This window comes from Ischnura elegans, chromosome 3, assembly GCF_921293095.1.
Source record: "Ischnura elegans chromosome 3, ioIscEleg1.1, whole genome shotgun sequence".
NCBI lineage: Eukaryota > Metazoa > Arthropoda > Insecta > Odonata > Coenagrionidae > Ischnura > Ischnura elegans.
Window position 1 is genome coordinate 125,047,919 of NC_060248.1, and position 21,334 is coordinate 125,069,252.

The 21,334-nt window shown below is 41.4% G+C and overlaps 2 protein-coding genes across 2 annotated transcripts in view; one reads left to right on the forward strand and one right to left on the reverse strand.

Annotated features, from left to right (window-relative positions):
- Positions 1-780: 780 nt before the first annotated feature.
- LOC124155272 lies at positions 781-2,429 on the reverse strand. Its single transcript, XM_046528992.1, has 3 exons — positions 2,036-2,429; positions 847-1,319; positions 781-794 (listed from the first exon to the last, which is right to left on the reverse strand). Exons 1-3 carry the CDS (start codon positions 2,119-2,121, stop codon positions 781-783), a joined length of 573 nt encoding a protein of 190 aa, XP_046384948.1. The 5' UTR covers positions 2,122-2,429.
- A 2,335-nt stretch (positions 2,430-4,764) lies between these two features.
- Positions 4,765-21,334, forward strand: part of LOC124155273 (TBC1 domain family member 10A) — a 121,827-nt gene continuing 105,257 nt past the window's right edge. The window contains exons 1-2 of the mRNA XM_046528993.1: positions 4,765-4,849; positions 7,930-8,143. Coding sequence (XP_046384949.1) covers positions 4,765-4,849; positions 7,930-8,143 — 299 coding nt within the window. The remainder of the gene's footprint in view (positions 4,850-7,929; positions 8,144-21,334) is intronic.

Genomic DNA, 21,334 nt, shown 5'->3' on the forward strand with positions numbered 1-21,334 from the left:
CCAAAAGCTTTAGGGCCCTAACATTGTTAGTGCCCATGTCGCAGACCGTGGCAATTACATTGAGCCCTATTCCCTTCAGGCTGTCTAATATCTCTTCCAGCATGGCCTTCAATGCATCGGAAGATGTGGCCCCAGCACTCAGGTAGTAAGCCAGCGGTTGCTTCCACTTGGCCCACACCCCCCTTACCATGAAGACCATGGCCACCTTGGCTGCTGCATTCCTTCTCTTCTGGCCCCCATGGTCTTCATAGCCCATGATGATGTCCTGATGTGGCACATACATCAACTCCTCCTTGATGGCTACCTCATCGAACATCAGTATGCAGTACCGATCCCTATCCCTCATTTTTTTAATGGAAGATGAAAGATATAGAAAGATTTGGCTGTTGATGCCAGGCAGAAAAAGGAAATTTGACAGAAATTTAGTAAGAGTTCTTTTAGAAGGAAGAGGAAGAAGAGAGCGGAGAACGGTGTAGGTTTTAGGGGACTGCTTAAAAATGGAAAGAGCTATTACTTTCTCTTTCTCGGTCCACCTCCTTCCTTTGGGTTTTTTTCCACCAACCCTTAGGATCGCCGCCAAGAAGGTTTTAGCGGTGGGAGATAAGGTCTTCTCCAGATTCTGCAGCAACTTGCCTTCGGACTGCATAGTTTGCAGGTCCGACCTGAATCTTTTGGCAAGATTCTTCCACCTGTTTATCTTGCGGCGATCATGTAGTAGCTGATTGTACATGACCCTCTTCCTAGGCGTCATCTGCCCCACTCTTGTAATTCCAATATCCCTCAGGATTGACCTCCTAACACCTTCACCCGAAAGGGACTTGGCCATTGAATTTTGGCCATTGATACCATCTGTGAAAGTTGGGGAAGAAGATAGAGCAGAAAAATTCAGGAGAAAAGAAGTTTGTTGAGGTAGAATTTCGGGAGAGTCAGAGACAATAAGAGAGTCAGACAGAGCAGAGAAATCAGTGACTGGATGTCGGGGAGTGGACGTTCCAGGGTTGGGAAGAAGAGAGGTTTCTGCTGAGTCCAGAGAAGATTTAGGAACTGGAGAGGAAAAGACAGAAGACTCAAAAGTATCATTAGCAACAGGAGTAGGAGAAAGTGGAGATTGCAGATGAGAAGTGGAAGGCAAGTGTAATGGAGTTAAAGGAGGAGGGAGAAGGGATGGCACTGCATTTAAATTAAGCCGTAGGCAGGCTGCAGTTTTGAACTGCCCAGGAGCAAAGTGCTTCCTGCACACTGAAGCCTTCATGCAGAGCTTCTCCACAGGGATTTCTGCCAGGGTAGGGTTCCCACAAAATTGCAACCACACAAGAGCCCTGAAAAATGTAAGCATTCACTTAGAAAAGTATTAAAAGGAAATAACTCAATAAAATGCAAAAATTTCAATGCAAAAACCAGTTCTAGGATTGATTTAAAGAAGCAAATGTTGTGCAAGTATTACTACATCTATACTTTCTGATTAAGACAAGTGGCGCGATAGAATAATACTATATACTACTTAAGAAAGTGCTTACTTCACTGTTAATAACAGCAGAAAATCAGCGACAAATAATCGAACCTAAATTCATCATTATTTAGACACGGCTTCGCAGAGCCTTTATGAAGCGGACTAAGAAACTCCCCACTGAAAATGCTGACATGATTAGAGTAAAATCCATATCATCGTCGTACTTTTCAAAGATAGATGTATTGTTCATTATGAGATCACGAGAGGCATTTGCAGCGAAGCACCACACAACAGCACATATAAAAGTTGCCTACATTAAATGATTTCCTTAAGCACCACACAACATAACATGTAAAAGTTGCCTACATTAAATGATTTCCTTATTCCATTCATATCAGTTATATTTCAAGCGTGAGCAAAGTAAACTCACAATGAGAATAAACATCAATATCCCCCTAATAAAATACAACATAAATAACGTAGAAAAGAATGAAAATCAAAGCGATGAAAAACCTGTGGTTCTGGGCATTATATATTTCCATGTATGATGTCTGTAGATAAAAAGTTACTAATGATTTTTCTTACCTTTCTCGTGTTCTCGGAAACATGTGAATCGGCACCTCTTTCACATGACTGAGGCATCCTCTCACGTCACATTTGCTCCTCCCCATAGTTCTGTGGGAACTTAATCAGGAAGAAATGTCTTCAAAGTTGAAATACAAAATAGCTTCCGCACAAGTAAATTTTCTATTTCTGTTAGCTATTCGTAGTTACGCTGCAATGGCTTACAAATGAAGCATGGCAATGGCGTCATTGGTCGCTACAACAACTTCAAATGTTTGCTTACAACTCCATCTTACGTCAGAAGCAAAAACTACGAGTAGCCCACACTTAACGGAAAAACGCTAGTGGCGCCATCCAACGTCGCTGAATGGAACTTCCTAAAGCTGTCCGGAACAGCATACCACGACCTCCCATTAGACATTCGCTCTGATGATTGTAGGCAAGGGTGTGGGGTGAATTTGGGGGACAGCGATTGGTTGCAAACCATGTTGGCGCAGGGTTCTCCGCCCCTCCTTTTAAAGTGTCATCGGACATCTCTCTGTAAGTCTTGTAAACTAACCGTAAAACATACAAAGCATGGGCGAACTACAAGTGGCGATCGTAGTTCGTTAAAATTCCGCAGTCTCAAAAACTTGCCAGCAAAACTGAACGGCGGGCATAGGAAGTTGCGCTGGTGTGTTGCTGGCATCCCTGAAAATGATGATCTTGTGTATATGGGGATGAGGCGGAGGCAGTGGCTGGAGGGTGGACGAATTGAATGCGCCTCGCCTCCTGAAGCGTGGGGCTCGCAATTCCATGATCCACTCCCGGCGCCCTCAATTAGCGCCCTCTTGACATCGTCTTGGTGGGATCGGCTCAATGTGCATCGGTCGTGCTACTCGGAGCAGGCGATGCCAAGGAAGATATAGGTAGTATTTGGCTCCCCTGGGAGGACTGGGAAGTTATTCAGTAAGAATCCGAATGAAAATGATCGCAGTCGATTTGATTTTCTAATGAATCCTTCAATTAGCCATTCATTACTTGAGGCTACAGCAATGAGTGGTGTTTAATGAACCGTTATCGTGTAAGCGAGCCGTGGAAGTGGACCGTTACTCGTGCGCGGTTGGCGGTCTCTTATTGAATTTCCTAACGAAGCCCGTATTCCGATAATGATGAGCATGTGACGTCATCCGAAGTTTAGCTCAAATTCGGAAATCCAGATTAACCCTTGTGAGTGGAGAGCTGCGTCAAACCTCAGGGGGATGATTGACGACTTTTTAAATTTAGTATAGAGGTCAATTTGCAGCCTAACGTTTCTTGACTCGATGTAGAAATTTGTGTGATTGATGATGTCATGTTATGTATTTAGCTTGGGGTGGGGGTGGAGCGGCATATGATCCGCCTGCAGAGTAAATATTAACAAGAGCGGTTTTCACTTTGCTGCTCGTGCGACCTGGGATGAAATGCCGAGAGCCTAAATCAAGTGATCCCTAATGGGTCTGATTGGCTGACTACGAATATGGCGTTTGTTGTCATTTTATTTTTTTTCCGCTAAAAACTAATTTTGTACTCGAGAAATTATCAGAATTTTGATAATAAATGTATGTGTAAGTATTGACTTCGCTAGCGGTTTTCATTTCCCTTGTAACAATGCCGAAGTTTGAGTTACATTGTTGGCCTCGCCTATTGGTTACTGCGTAACCGTCATATTTGTATTTTCTCTTGAGGTCAGAGTATGGGAAAGAAATGGCGATCATTAGCTCCTCAGAGTAAATATGAATGAGACAGATGATGCGCATGATACCAAGATGGAAATGGGAAAATCCCCGATCACGTGATGGATCTGAATTGGCTGACCACGGCGAGAGCATTTGTTTTCATTCCTTTGCATTTGAAATTTTATTTCTATTTAATTTGATAGTGATCACGAAGAAGGAAGTGTTGGGCATTTTTTCCTGTCTGCAATTTGATGCATAAACATATTCCGTGGTGAAGTGGGTTCAGTGTTGGCATCGGCTAAGTAGCGATGAGTGATATCGTTTGAATGTGTGGTTCGATGTGTGGCTGCTTCCTCTTCAGTAAAATATTCGTAGAGCATTGGGGCCGGGCCTGTTAGGTCTTCCTCGACAAGTCGTACTCTCACACTTCAAATCATACCTCGCAGCCATGTAAATTGTTTCCTTTCGGGAAAGGTATATTTACCAAAACGTTTAAGTACCGAATTCTATTCTATATCTTTGCTTTCATTTATTATTGACAACAATGTTATTGTGGTTTGAAAAGAAAATACTTATTGGCAACAAAAAAAAATATATACATATAAAATTGTTCAAAAGAAGCCTAAAAAAATGAAAAAAATAGTAAAATAAATACAAAAAACTTATATAACGAACAAAAGCATTCTAATGCAATAAAAATCGTGAAAAATCATCAAAAAATTGTTATTTTGGTATTGTCATGTTTTGGGCCAATCATGGCCGTTCCCGGCTTCCAATGCCGGCTAGGTTTAGTCTTCTTAATTTTAGAGTGCTTTTGCACGCGCTCACTAGAAACCTGTCTTTCTAATTCTCCTTCACTAACACTGGAAGGGTTACACTGGTCCCTTTACACTTGTATTGTCATTATTGTCCCGCGTACGCACCTTGCGTACATTCATCGCCGCTGAAGAGGTGGTATATATACTCACCGACAGCTGGACCATCCGCGGGTATATAAACCCGTTCATTTTTGAGGATTGATGATGATGATAACGTACTTAAGCTTACTAGTATATGGTTGCAAGTATAATAAGTGTATTGGCGGCAACTGACAGGGCGTCCCTGTGTTTGGTGATCGTGGGTTGTGGATGGTGGGGAGGTACGAGAAGCAAATGATGGAGTAATAGACCGAATGAATAGTCAAAATGAATTGTTCAAAGTGGCCGCATTTTGTCTCTACGTATACTCCTGCTAGTTAAGCGTTCGATTAATCGGAATTGCAAAATCTTGTTAAACGTATTAACCCCTTCCACTTAAATTTATTTTCTGAGTATCGTGCTCCTCTCCTCAATTTATTATTTTTGATTCTTTTTAAAAGGAATGGTAGGCATTGAAATGATATTTTGTGGTTTTTTATCAACGTAGAAAAATGAAATAAAAAGTGATTATAATTTTTTATGGTGAAGTATCTAGTTACGTGCATCGAGAACACAGCTATCGCGACTCGCATAATATCATTTGATCACTTCCAATACATCATATGTCATGAAATATAAGTTCTTCGTGTTCTTCATTAATATTGTTAAACTTTCAGAATATTGATATTTTTGCCCTAAAATTATGAAAATCCGATGACGAACTACACCCGTCGTTGCATGAATTGGCATCGGAAGTTCATGACGAGCTAGACTCGTCATTTCAGCGCAAGTGGTTAAGTGATGAAAAATAATTTACCTTGTTACGAGTTCCCCTCCCATTCTCAATTTCAATTGAATTCAATTTTGATAATAAACCCGTTGTCAGGTGAAGGAGAGTGGTGATTGTTGTTGCTCTGTGAGCCTCGTCTTTGCGTTGCCTCGACACGACTGTATGTCGCCATGGCGGAATGAGTTTTATTGTCGGTGCTGTTGCGGGAGCAACGCGGCCGGACGGCGAGCGAGGCCTCTCTCATGACGCAATCGCTTGACCTTAGACGTGACGTCATGCTCATTCGCGGGGACTGCGCCTCGCTCGTTTTGATTGCTTCAATTGGAGGGGGGGGGAGGGGAGAGTGAAAATTAAGTCTGACGTCACCTCGTCCTCTCATTGCTCCCCTTTCCCAAGCCTCAACGAAGCATTTTGTGCTGGAAATGGACGTTCATCACATGCCGATTATTTCACATCATATCATTACATTATTCTTGGTAGTTATGAACGATGTGATGTATTCATAGTGGTGCAAATTTTCTCCTCTGTAAAACGTATTCGCATTATTTTGCCTACCTTCAGTTTTGAGAACAGCATAGCCCGGTTGCCTTTTCTGTCTCAATTTTGCTCGTGAATTCATTTTTTTACGGCCATGAGCTAACCAGCAGTGGGCCATTTCCCGCAATTTACTCAAGTTGGAGGAATAATTTGTCATCCCAGCTTAGCATGTTATTTTTTTCTCTGTTGAATATTAGCTCTCGTATCTGTCGGTCTTTTCGGACGTCATGGAATGGAACAGCGGTTGAAATGTTTTTTCAGGCATTTCACGTCCAAACCCGCTCAACAGTTTAATTTTTGGTAATGTGGATTTTGGTTCCTGACTCTCGTATTCACCCGTCTCCATTTTTTACTATTTCACATTTGAAGTCGTTATTAAATAAACTCTCCGTACTTACTTAAAAGTTGGAGTTGTTATTTTTAAAAATAATTGGCCCATCGGATGAAGTGTGCGTCTTATGATCGTCATTTTATAGAATAATGGCGACTATTTAATATCAGTCGTTCCGGAAATCCTACGCAGGTGTATGTGGACATGTTTTCCTCTTACGGCAACATTTCCGCCTTACCTTTTATTTATTCCCTTAGTATGTATTCACATTCGCCATAAGACAATGTTTGGGTAATGGAGCGGTGTATACGTTTAGTCAAGTAACTGCAAAGAGGTGGTGCGAAAAATAGCTAACAAGTAAGAAGTATTTTAACGAACTGGAGGAAAAAGAGAACGAAGCTATTCAAGAAATACTATCATATAAAGACACCTTGAGAGATAAGTTTCGAAGACCAGAGAAAATCTTAAACACATTAACTATATATAAAAACAAATGACGAACGCAAGGGCGTTATACTAATACGTCAAGGATGAAAAGAAGTCTGAAGACTTCAGTATCCGTATAAATGAAGACCACGCGCTCACATTCGCCTTATGTTTTTCCTTTCACTACTGCGTGTCCATTTCGTAGCTTCTATTGATCCTTTAACCCTTGGTCGGTAAATAATTTAAAGTATGCGGTGAAAATATTTTAGTTGTAACCCAGAGCTGAGTTAAGCATCGTAACACCAAACTTCAATGTTGTCATGGGGAATGGAACAAGGTAGTAAATGGAATACTCTTTTATAGTGTGTATACCGTAAGTTGGCGCACGGGCCCGCGAAGTACCTACCTGAGCCGCGAGCAAAGGAGGGGAGGAAAGGACCGACAAAAAGAACTGTATGGGACCGACAGACACAGGTAGCTGGAGGGGCCGTCCGCCTGTCCCTTTCCTCCCCCCGACGAAGGCAACTAGCACCTCCAATGGAATTATTAACTTTTTTACTTTCCCATAATATCTCAATCTATATAGCATATTTGTAAAGTACTAAAAAGCTAAGAAGAATGATACAAAACGCTAAGTGCTCCGATCAAAAATGACGAAATGGTCGAAAGTTAAAATTAAACATACAGCATAACGGCTAAAAAATAACTTTCGGCCATTTCGTTATTTATGATCGGATGACTTAGTGTTCAATATCATTCTTCTTAGCCCTTTTTAGTACCTACTTTACAAATATGCTAGATAGATTGAGATATTATGGGAAAGTAAAAAAAGTGAATCATTCTATTAGAGGTGGTAGTTGCCTCCGTCGGGGGGAGGAAAGGGACAGGCTGACGGACCCGCCAGCTGCCTATGTCCGTCTCATACAGTTTTTGTGCCAACTTACGGTATACACTCTATAAGTAGGTTGTTTTAAAATCTTGATTCTTCTTCTTCGTAATGAACATTCAATTTTGGGGAGATTCAATTTTCGATCGAAAATAACAGAATGGTATCAAACTATCTTCGGAGACAGCCGATCAGCTCCGTCAGGGATCACGTGATCTCGGATTATGGTATATTTAATTTTGGTGGCGCAGAATAATTAAGAAAGAAACCGGAATGGTCCTTGCTTACATTACTCTCTGAGCTATTTACACTTTTTTGTTGTTGATGATGATTTGTTTATCTTCTCTTGCAGGATGTGACGTGAGTCAGCCGATGATGGCTTCGTACAGGGACGAGGAGGAGGAGGAGGGGGGGAAGGAGGAGGGGGCGGTGGGGGGCATGGGCAGCGGGGGCGGCCTCTCGTCCTCCGGCGCCGGGGACCGGGGTTCGCAGACCGACGTCTCCATCGTGTCCACGGTCCCAGACAGACACGGATTCCACGGAGGAGCACAATATACGCCTGACGAGTGAGTTTGCCCTCTCTTCTCGCCTTCGATCGGCTTAAAATTCATAGGAATGATTACTTTCACGGCCCCGAATGAGTTACATAGGACAGGTTATGAAGGATGTAAATGAGAAGAAATACGTCGCTATGAAAAGGCTAGCGGATAGGAGAGAGAAATGGAGAGCTGCTTCAAACCAATCTTAGGATTGTTTCCTTATGATGGTGATGATGATTATTTTCAATGAAATTACGGAGGTAATTTCATTGAAAATAATCTGCTTCATAATTCTGCTGCTAATACTTCCTGCGCGCGTCTATTTTAATTCAGCAATAACGTAACTTCTCCATTAGATACAGATGATATTGGTGGATTTCCGTATTTTTTTTGCGGTCGATAGTGTAGGCGTGATGAATTTTGGAGACATCCGATTAGAATATTTTTGAGAACTGACTCATCATCATCACTGGTCAACAATCCTAGGATTGGTTTGACACAGTACTCCACTCAGTTCTCCTATCAGCTAATCTTTTCACACCTACGTATTTCTTCGCTTTCACATCCTTCTTTACTTGTCCCATATATTTTGTTCGAGGTCTTCCTTTTCCGTTCTTGCCTTCCACCTGTCCCTCGACGATTGTCCTCATCAGGCCATCATGTCTTAAGATGTGGCCTATAAGGTTTTTCCGTCTTTTTGTTAAGGTTTTCTTGAGGCTTCTCTTCTTAGGACTTCCTCGTTACTAACTCGGTCGATCCGACTATCAAAGCATTTTTCTGTTAGAAAAAGCGATTGATTAGTCCACTGTTACACGGAATACTGTCCGAAGGAGTTGATCACTTCATACAGCCATGATGAAGTAGCATCGGACTCCATCCGGCCTCTTAATGTGCTGTCAGCCGCCGCACGTTTAATGTAAATGGGTTTACAGAAGTCGCTACTTGCGTCGCTGACGGACGAAGCGAATCGAATTCCGCGGATAAATATGTTGAGAGATGACCGAAATTTATATTAATGGTTTTATAATCTCTGAAATTTATAATAATATTTCAAAGCCATTCATCACGAGATAGTGAATAATATATTGCAAATGGTGAGGATACATCGATAACTCTGTACTCATAGCCGCTGTGCGTGTATTTGTGAAAACTGATTGTAATGCGCTCAAGGGGACAACATAAATATCGATTAGGAGCTCTGGGGCCTCCTCTGCTCATTTTCCTTGATATATAGTGTCGCAGCCTTGGTCACTTTCCCCGCAGTATGCTCCGATCCCCGCCATTTGTGATTTGGTGTGAAGGTTATGCGAGTGAATATCCGAAAGCTCTGCGTGTTCTTTCAATCACAGATGCGCACGCAGGCCCCTTCACAAAGCATTTCATGCACGCTCCTCGCGCTCCACCGCAACCGCTCATTGCGGTCTTCAACTGTTTGTTTTCGGCGTAGGTAAGTGGGGCGATCGCTTATCTTCGAGGCAATCCCAGTGACTCGTTCTGAAGGACGTTAGGCGCCGTCCGTTATGTTGTTACGCACGTTGCTCTCATTCATTTGACAATCACTTCACGCGACTTTTGTTTGCTATTTTTAGGTGCTACATCTACATACTATTCCTCATTTGGCGCTTGGCGGGGGATGTCATTACACCAGTCGTTAGCAAATAAAAAGCGAATGCGGGCACGAAGGTCGCCTAGAATTTATCAAGCCCTTTAATTGTTCCGTAAAGTATCTAACGATTTGATCGTTGGGTTTTTATTGCCTAAATCGAAAGATTATTACTCATGGAGTACGCATTTCACGCTCTTAGATTTTCGAATGACGATATCTATTTTTCGCGATTAAAGGAAAAGTGAAAAATTTCAAACGCGCGAATACCTGACAGCTAAGTAGGAATGCTGGGAAAAGTCCGTGTGACGTATTTCTGGTACCAGCTGTCACCCTGTGAGGTGACCTTGGGGCGAGGCTTTGATCGCTGATACGACGCAGGCTGCTAGCAGGTAGCGCTTGACTGAAATAAGGATTATTATTACCCTATCAAACGAAGAAAACTTTCCGACCTTAGGCAGTTTTAATAGGTGATTATTAAGACATGTTTTCCTGAGCTCTTTGTCTCGTGCATGCATTGGTAATCTCAGACGATGTAAAACTCCTATCTACTCGTATAGAAACTGGGTCCCTGTTACGTCACGTGGAGTGGAATCGCATGGGTGCCAATCTGGCCTTTTTCAAATGCAGTTAAAATTGACCATTGCCATTCGTCTAAACCGGTATTTCTAAAACCAAATAATTTTTATATTATGAATACACTAATGGTGGGTAACGAATCGCAATCAATGCCTTTCGTTTTCTTTGATGAAGGAAATTACCATATTGTCATGCGTGGCGTTGCAATCGCTCATAACAGCCCTGCGTTCTGATTGGCTGAAAGAAAGTACCAGCGATGATTTCATCATACGGAAAAAGGGGATAGCAAGCCCAAGGGATAAAGCATTTCTCTTTTTATTTCACGTTTTTTCTTGACTTGCTTCGTCTTGTTATCTATTTCCTCGTTGGAATGTTTTAGTTGATTTTGAATTCATTTCATTGTCGGATAGGATTGAAATTTTGCGCACTTGCATGCTTAAGATGACAATACAGTATTCTATTCTGAGGCAATTAAAATGTTTTCCTTTGTGCTCTAAGTAATTAATTAAATTACCGTATGGAAATGTGGTTTTGAATTTTATCAATAAATGGGTAAATTATAAAGTTTTTGGCTGTTAATTCTTTACCGGATATAGTTTAATCGATTACATGATTCACCAATAAATTCACCAATGGGAAACAAAATAAAATAAAAATAGATAAGAAAATACTTTTTCCCAAAACAGTATAAAAAGTACTGAAAATTTAAAGTAATACATCAATGGCACCATATAGATTGGGTGATGATTATAGGTTTAGATGTTAAAATTGAGCACCAACCCTAAATGAGTCAGGATTATCTTCTACACTCATTTCTAATGAACCATATCCGCGCCCACGCTATATTCTCCGAGTGAAAAAAACACGTTTTTTACTTTTTTGTATAGTTTATAATGTTTTCGGAAAAAGCGTGTTTTTAATGTTTAATTCATTCTTTTAAACTTATAAATCCTTTTTTTTTAGTTTTCGATGTTGACAATTCAGATAAATAAACACATAATTACACTAAAATAATCCTATTGTATGTCATTTTGTAGATATAAATAAAATTTAATGCATAAAATACCAGATGCCCGACTGACTGACTTATTTCATTTGCTAACCAAAGCTCAATCCTAACTACCAAAGGCACGGCCATATAGTTTCAAATTATTTTCCATGTGTAAACTTAAGGCGAATCAAGGAAGGATTTTTGCGAGTGGTAGTCTTGGGATTGTTTTTTCACCATTAAAATTCACTTCCAATTTGCGTGTTATATAAATGCAAACAAGTGGTGAGTCGACATCGCATGTTGCAAAGAGCAGTGACACACTGTGCGAGGCAAGGCTGCGATGCTGTGCATTCGAACATGAGAGGGAGATAAGGATGTGATCCCCCTTATCTTATCTGCAGCCACACCACCGCGTCGCAAAGACACAAGCGCGCGCTTTATACTCGCACACCCCCGCTGTTTCGCCGTTCGCCATTCAATAGCATATGGAGATTGAATAGCTGCCACTTAAGCAGGGAAAAGAATCGCGAAAAACTGAATTTGATACTATACGGATTAACAAGTACGCGATCGACGGGCGTATTTATATATAAAAGAATTACGCCATCTAGACGGCATTTATTCCCTTTACGAGAAAAAAAATAACGAACTCTGCAAATGCTGCTTTGAAAATTGAACTTCGCTGTAATTTTTCGTCTTGAATTCTATTTCGGAGTTATTTTTTTACGAAATCCACGTTGTTTTTTTCATTCCAAGTAGTATTTAAAAGGCGTTAAATCGTCTCCAATGTGGACTGAAGCCCCGGGAGACGGAGAAATCAACTTCATTTTCAGCAATAATTTGAAATTCGTCCATCCATGAAGTAAACGACGGACTATTTGCATCACATACGAACTGATTTGAGTCCAACATACTCACAGCAAGGATTTCTTAATATTAATGATAAGAGAGAAGGCATACGGAGGTAAAAAAGAGGAAAACGACACCGATAACAGTGATAACGAAGGCAAATCATTTAATGAACGTTCATCGGCCTTGTAGCAGTTCAATCAAACATTTCCCCCAAGGTCGTACACTCTAGTGGGGAAAGAAAGGAAATAAGTACTTAGAGAAAAGGAATGGGTAGGTTAAAGGCAAATGAGCGATTAAAATAAAAATAACAAATCAAGGGAATATTTTAAATAAACTTTCGTTCCTATTTAAATGACTCTTTTGTCTCCAATCCTTGTCTAAACCAATCCCTTTCCATGCCCACTAATAGAGAAACGGCCTTGGGGAATTATTTAATTCAACTAAGAAAGAATCCAATAATTCAAGTGCGCGTCGAGGAAGTTTTATTGCGAACCGCGTGATGCATCCATAGACAGCGCGAAAACACGATTCACGCGCTTACATTGTTCGTTTTGTGAGTCGACTTCGTAGTTGTTTGGCCAGCCAAGATGTGTTCAAGATAAGATTCTCGAACACAGAGCTGAGTGTTGTCCGCAGCTAGCCAGCCGCTCATTAAGATAGATGCAAGCGCTCTCATTCCCACCCCTCTGATATCTTCGCTCTGGTTGCTTCGCCCACGGAACTCCACTCCAGTCGCGCTTAAACCGTGCCCAGATTTGCCGCGTTGAGTTACGTATGCTATTGGGCCGGCTGCTGAAAGTATCCGACGAAGCGATTTGTAGTTCTGAAGTTGTTATTTGTTTCATACGCAGATATTCCAACATATTTTAACTGGACCTGTTCATATGAATGCGCATTTAAACGAGAAGTGTTTTTTGAAAGGAGGGATAAATGGGGAAAAAATTGACACAAATAATGAAAGTGTTGTAATTTTTTTCCGTGTCATTAGAAAGTTACAACTGTCGGCGAACAAAATAGTTTAATGTGAATTTGGAAGGTTGGTTATTTTCGATGAAATTAGGGCATGTCGAGTGTTGTTCCTATCAAAGTCACACTTAATAAAAATAAAGGTGTATGGTAAATAGCTTTAGCTATAACATAGCTATAACTATAGCTCGTAGCTATTATAGATTATTAACTGTGATCCGTAGAGCACTGTTCCCGCTTCATTATTTTGTACCTATGTGTTTCTCGTCTTACCGCCGCCGTGCCTTCGTGGTCTGCCCCCTGTCTGTCTTCCCCTCCACGCACGCATCTTGGAATTCCTCCGTCGCCCTGGAGACGCGCCATCTGCCTCCTTCCCTCCCCTCATCGTCTCCGCATGGTTACGCCCCCTTCCCGTCTGCCTTCCCTCGGATGCACTGAATTGATGGATGTTCCAATGCCTTGTTTAATCTTCGAAATAGGGCTCTCTCGGGCGTCGTCTTGGGATCTCGCGGCCGCGTTCCGCATCGCCCCCGCCCACGCACGCTCCCTGCAAACGGAAACCCTAACCTTAGGCGGCTCAGCTGTATCTTAAAGAATGAAAATATACGTTTTACTTAACGCGTGCTTTTTTCATTTTCCCTTTACCTCGATTGTCGGTGTCATATTGCCAAGAAGGCTCAGGGTGATGTTGCCTCGTCGTGGTTTTGAGGTATTTAGATGAGATACCGAGGAGACAGAAGGTATGGAAGGAGTACTTAGCGAGGAGGGGATGTTGAAAACGGTGTTAGAGGGGAGAATATTAGGGAAACGAGGGAGGGGTAGTAAAAGAATAGGATTTTTAGATAGATTGAAATGGAGTAGGCCTTACAGTGAATTAAAGAAGGCAGTGCTGGAAGGAAAGGGAGGCTCCCAGATCACTTCTTTAGTACTACATGGAAACCTACCTTAATCGTTAGAGTACTATAATAATATTAATAATGGGCCCGATGGGGCTACGAATTGGTTCTTATGGCAATACGGCTTCCATACGTGCAAGAGAAGCGTGTTGAAACTAGAGCTTAAATATTTTTTTTAATTTAAGGTAGTACACAACGTTCACCATTGCAAATTTCCATCAATACGGCATGATGAGACCTATTGCTTTAGAATATATGTGGGTGCCGTACGATAGGAAGGAATCATCGTGAAATAGAACAGACAGAGACTTAACTTCTTGAAGGAAAATCTGTAATAGTGACGCATCATTTGCGCTCCACCGATAATAATTCACCGATAATTTTCTTGAGGTCTTTCTTTTCTTAATATTAAATAAGCTATCATAAGCTTCAATATACAGGAACTGAACATAAAGGGTAGAACTTGGTCAACATTTACCCGGTACTCAAAATTTGAAATTTTAATCCAGGAGAATTTTTATGTTCAAAATGCAGGTGTAAGGTATATTAATTTAGAGGTATCGGGTTGGTTTCGTGGCTGTAGTGGCATCACAGTCAGTGGCGTCTGGGTAAGGGCAGACAAATTGCAGAGGTCACCCTATCCCAGCTTGAGTGTCGTGTGGATGGCACTTCAACTACAGATCTCCGTCTGTCGGATTGGACGGATAAGAGCAGGCTAATGCCGGCGCCGGGTTTCTCTCCACCCTCCCTTTTCTACGTTGCGTAAATGACCTTAGCTGTTGGTCGCTTCCTCCAAATACCGTCCCACAACACCTTGAGTTTTTGTTGTGACTGATGGCCGGTAAATAATAAAGATATCTCTCGCATCGATCACCATTTGATACTACTCGAATTTATTAGCAGAGATCAACAACAACAACAATACTCATCTCTATGTAAATATAGGTATTGAATCATCCATAAACATAAACATTAATATAAACATTATTATACACATTTAATATAAACATTTAATCACATTAGTTCTCCCCCACTTATTTGAAGACAACATAGTCTTTAAGATAGGTCGGCTTTTGCCGGTTCCTGGGAAGGTGCGGTAGGAGGCTACTGGCCGAAGGAGACGGGGTTGGTCGAACGACTTGCGGAGGAGAAGGTGCCAGCGGCGATTGGTGGGTTGGCGGCAATTGATAATCAGGAGGCACCCCTGCAGCTCCTGCTGAGGATGGCACACCCATTGTGTGCTGTGGAAACAAAGGCGAGAATGTGACTTGTTTCTTCGGAACCAAGGTGGCTATCAGCTGATTGATGTGACGTTTTATGATTCGACCGTTATCCAACTTTACGATGTAATGGCAATTGCCGAGCTTCTTTAATACGATGCCAAACTGCCAACTGTGATGAATTCCTGCATAAATCTTCACCAACTTGTTGTGACTGATGGCCGGTAAATAATAAAGATATCTCTCGCATCGATCACCATTTGATACTACTCGAATTTATTAGCAGAGATCAACAACAACAACAATACTCATCTCTATGTAAATATAGGTATTGAATCATCCATAAACATAAACATTAATATAAACATTATTATACACATTTAATATAAACATTTAATCACATTAGTTTTGTTCCCAGATTATTGTAGCTGTACGTATGATATATGATTTTACACTTTCCCGGCGAACAACTTTAGAAAAATCTTCTCGGGATACCGCGTGGGTTAGATTATTTAAGAGCGCCAACGTTTCGGGTACCGACTCGCTACCCATTCTCACGGCTACTGAATGAGCCGTGAGAATGGGTAGCGAGTCGGTACCCGAAACGTCGGCGCTCTTAAATAATCTAACCCGCGCGGTATCCCGAGAAGATTTTTCTAATGTACGTATGATGTTTAGTATATTTTCGTCCGTAATAATTTTAGACAAAAAATACTCAAATGGTATTGTCCAGCCATCACATTCCCGTGAAGTGATGTAAATTCCTAGTTATGTATTGGTAGAAATTTTTTTAACAAGCTATTTAATCACTTATTCATTCGTTCGACGTAAGAGACTAAATACCGAGAATTTTGGAGTAAATTTTGTTGTGTGTCAATATTTCAGTTTCGTGACTCATGACGAAAAATGAAATTTTGAATATTAATGATATTTTTAACACACTCAAAATAGAATGATGTCTTCACTATAGAGTTTCCAGTTTGAAGGGTAATAGTAAACAAGTTCTGCATACAAAGACTTGTTGCCGAGCGGGAAGAAGTGCCTCGGTGCTTGAAGTGTGCGTTCCGTCTATGTGTGTGGGGTGTGGCAGGCGTGTAAAAGAGGGGACTCGCTTCACTTTCGTCCCTCCGCCTCTCTGATTGCAGTAGCAGACACAAGGAGGATGCTGTATCAAAAGCAGTGGTCGTCAACAAACGACGCTCTTGGATACCACCATAGTGACCATTCTTCGCAATCCTGCATTGTTTGGACGACGAGGTCGTATGTTACTATGGTACCCTCCACGAGTTCCACATCGTACATTTTTAACTTAAGGTCGTCTCGCCGTATCTTAAAAGCTCAAGCACTTGTCCCTTATTTTGTCAAATTATTCTTTGCTTCCACGGACGATATAAATTGATTTTGATCGAGGGTTCACATAATGTGGATAATTTGATGTTAATGTTGTAAAAACAAAGCGTTGAATCGAACCGAAATTTCTCACCCATTTTTCCCTTAATCTTCTCCGTATTCTCTGCGGCCTCATATTGCGAATCGTATGCAATTCGTACGGTACTCTGAAACCAGCACCCCCTCCAGCGGCATCCACCCGAACTATAGAGGCCACACGTGGTGCACTCCAGCCAACTCTAATTCGACACCGATAATTAACGAGCAGACAATGCGTGTGGCACATCTTCCAGCCGGAAGTGTCGGGACAGGGCTCGTCTTTCGGAAGCTCTAAGCTTCGTGTGTATCCATCCAAAAATAAAAGTCTCCTCCTCATCGCTCACTTCCTCATCCGGGCGGAGAAGACGAGGGACGGAGGAGGGTTCTTGTTCCGTCCCCTCCGAATGTGAGCGAGACACCGACTCTAGAGTTAACGGCCTCGCGACCCCTCCCCTCCCCGCCGTTAACATTTCCCACGCGATGTTTCTTCTCGGAAGGGAATAGGGTAGTATCCTTCATCAAAGAAAACGAAAGGCATTGGTGGCGATTCGTTACCCACCATTAGTGTATTCATAATATAAAAATTATTTGGTTTTAGAAATCCCAGTTTAGACGAATGGCAATGGTCAATTTTAACCGCATTTGAAAAAGGCCAGATTGGCGCCCATGCGATGCCACTCCACGTGACGTCACAGGGTCCTAGTTTCTATACTAGTGGATAGGAGTTTTACATCGTCTGAAATTACCAATGCATGCATGAGGCACAGATCTCAGGGAAACATGTCTTAATAATCACCTATTAAAATTGCCTAAGGTCGGAAAGTTCCCTTCGTATGTTAGGGTATTAATAATCCTTATTTAAGCCAAGCGCTACCTGCTAGCAGCCTGCATCGCGTCGGCGCACAATATCCTCGCCCCAAGGTCACCTCACCTGGCGGTAGCGGGATCCAGAATGGCGTCACACGGGCCTTTTCCAGCATTCATACTTAGCTGTCGCGTTCTCGCGCGCTTGAAAATTTTCACTTTTCATTTAATCGCGAAAAATAGATATCGTCATTATAAAAATATAAAAGCATGAAATGCATACTCCTGGAGTAATAATCTTTCGATTTAGGCAATAAAAAAACAATAGGAAACCACCCTATTATAAGTGCATCCATTCCTACTGTCGGCGTCAAAATGATGTACTGCTGTACTTAGCAAATTTATATCTGGGTTTCAGTGCATGCGAAAATATGTAATGAATAATGCGTCATTTTAAAGGATATTTTATTTTTAATTCGGATTTATTTTTTTGTTTTATGAAAAATTCAAATTTGTAGACACACGAATGCAATAAATGACTCGGCGCACCATAAAATTAACCGTTTTGTCAAATTCATGAACTTAAACTCAACCCAGGGAAAACTACTGCGACTACAGCATTCATCTTCCACAATAAGCTGCAAAAATTACTTTAGATTAATAAAATGGCCTTTGCGTATGTTTAGAACGCATATTTTGTTGTAAAATAACGAAAATGTTTGAACACTATCTAGTCCAACAATTACCCCAAAACAACAAAAAAATGATATATCTTAATGTATTTGCAACTTTCTCTCTCGGTGGTCGTGGTGTGGCACGGGATTATTCCATACCACGCATACAGAACTCATCATAGCCTTAATTAGAAACGCTCTCGTCCACACAGGCCAAGCACAAAGGACAGCGACACGTGGTCAGACCAGAAAATAGGAGGGTACTAAGAATACGAACATGTTGCTATGCAAATCATCTACATCTATCGATCGATCATAAATCATTAGATTTTGACCCACTGTTGCTTCCGTGTTGTATTCCGCGTCAGTGGCGTAGCTAGGAATATGCTTTGAGGGGGGGGGGGGGACGAGATGGCCTGAAGTGGCGGCCTCCCCCCCTGGTAACTTTCGGGATTTTTTTTTAACAATGGCATGCCTGGAAATACATTTTACATCATTTTGGCACTTAAAATTTAACTTTAAGTAGATGCAGATATTATGTATCAAAATTAGACCGTGGTTTTAAATAATTTTTTTATTTCTCTGAGGCTTTGGGGGGGTCTATTACATCTATCCCCTCATTCCCCCCATAGTTACGCCTCTGTAATCCGCCTCATGTTATTGGTGTTTTCCACGGGCAAGTTCCACCGTCAGCAGTCGGTGAGTTTTATAAGATCAGTGAAGTGGGGATGCTGCAGTTTGGCCAGTTTTTTTCCGGAATAAATTCCTCAACGCAGTGCACCTACACCTGACTGGCCCGAAGAAGCCGTCGGCATAAGGTTTTGAAAGGAGCGGACTATATTTTAGCATTTTGGTCCCATCCAAATGGAGAATTTGTTCTGCCTGTATTATGCTTTTCAAAATTTCGTAAGAGGTCGCTTCAACTGATAAAACGTTGCTGGTGGATTCTTTTTTTTCAATACAATTTAGCCTCCATTCGTCGTCTTGGCGATCTGAACAGTCATTTCCGAGTTTCCCCGAGTTCTTTATCATGAACGGTGTGAATTTCATAAAGTGTGTTTCCCTTCGCGGCCGTTTCCTGCTCTGTCGTCACGTATGTACGCACTGTGTGAGAATTGTTTTCGTGTGACGGAAGTGACGCGGGCGGAAAAATTGTGCGAACGCGGATTTTCCATCTTTTGTTTTGGCCATTCATGCGTTTCCCATTCATGGGCTCCCATTTCACTGGAATTCCCATCGTATCGCATTATTTTTCTATGATTATTTTAAAAATTTTGATTGCACTTATAAGCATGATGTTCTTATTTTGTTCCGAGGAATAGGAGAAGCTGCGCTACAAATACGTTATCGTAGCGGCATTCAACACCGAATGTAAATTGCAAAGCATATTAATAAATTTGCTTGGTAATTCCTTTATATTATTTATATATATTATAATTGTCCTCATCACCTATCAAAAGCCTAACTGCTGGACTTCCATTACTCAATGCTCTTGTATCAACAAGGTCCAGTGCAAAATGGGAGTCCATTGGTTGGCACTGCTATTGAAATACATTCTGCAATCGTGGACTAATTCCTCATGACTTAACTATTGTCGCATTTTCAACCTTCCTTGATCTTTCACAGTAAGTCACCCTTGCCCTTAAGTAAAAAAAGTTCATAACATAAACGAGCTCACTTAAGAGAATAATTTATCTTGAATAAAAATTTGTCATGCGTACCTTTGAGACTATTTTAAATACCTTTCCTCTCCTTCCTGTTTCATATCTTATGAAGCTGCAAATTCGACGACAGGAGTGGGACTAACAATGCTATAATCGTTAATCATTGACGCTTCACCATATTTCTTGCTGAATTGACCAATTTCAGTTGGTATGAAATATGGGAAGGGCCAAACCTCAATCTTCTGACTGCTTTTGCTGCTTAATATAAATGTAATGTCCATTATACACCACTCCGTTATCATAAGGGAATTGTGCGTTTTTGAACATGGTTTAAATGAAAACAGAATTACTTACGGTTTATGTCTATTTTTATTTTTCTAATTCATCGTCTCGAAAGTCTTTTTTTGCGTAATAAATTCATTTCAACCCGTGCGCCCTCATTCGTTCGACAAGAGGGAAACCCGGCGTCGAAATTAGCTCACTCCTAACGGAAGGCGCTAAGTGGGCCGCGGCATAACGTCCCATCCGACGGACGGGGTGTTGAGCTTTGAAGTACCCTCAAATCACTCAAGTCACTCAAATGGGGATCGTAAAGTCTCTGAAAAATATCTGCCACACTTTCCCCACTATCTCATAATTATTTTATGATAACTCTGTTGTTTGTTAATTCGAAGAAGTCTTATTTGTTAGTCCGAATGCTATCAATCGCATTGATTTGTTTTTTTTAAACGGAAAATTTAAATTTTGTATGTTAACGTAATGTATAATGTTTGCCTGCTTAAATAGAGCACTCTGCCTTGTGTTGTGCTGTTGTCATTTTTTCCCTGATTAGTGGATGGAAAATGTCTTGTTACTTTTCCGCTGTAGTAATTGTTTTTTGTGTTAGAATTAATATCGTAATTATTTGAGATCTATGGTCGAACTACGTGCTTTGTCTACACGTCTCGTGTATGTTTTATTGAATTCTGCTCAAGTGAATTTGGAACCGTATCTGGCGTTCTCCTCAGTTGGATGCTCACGCGTCGTTTCTCCTTGTTTCCGGCTGCTTGCTCCGCGAATGAATGAGAAATCGCTCTCTTCGATTTCACTCTTCTCCTGTTTATGATCCATTTGACGCTACCGTGGGAGCGTGCCGCGCGTTTTGTTTGTTATTTTTCTGTTTCTGGTTTCCCTGAAAACGGTTTGTCGTGTGGGCAACCGCGGGAACACACTGTTTAAGTCTCTCACGAGAAACCGTGCCAATCGGTCTCAATTGTTGGTCACTAGGGAAACGCTTGCAATTGTTTCTCTCGCATATAAGCACAATGGCAGGGTGCCTCACTTTTACCACTTACTTTTTCGTATCGAAGTGTTATACGCGGGAAAATTTTCCAACTGGCTGGGAACTTATGTACGTGCACTTCCTGTTTATGCCGAAGAAATTTTACGATTGATTTCTTTTCCCAATATGTCGGTGTATTCCGTCTGGCCTCAGAGTCGTATTTAATTTCGGCTCACGCCCGAGATCACGTTCCTCCCACTCCATTTCCGCTGTGATTAAC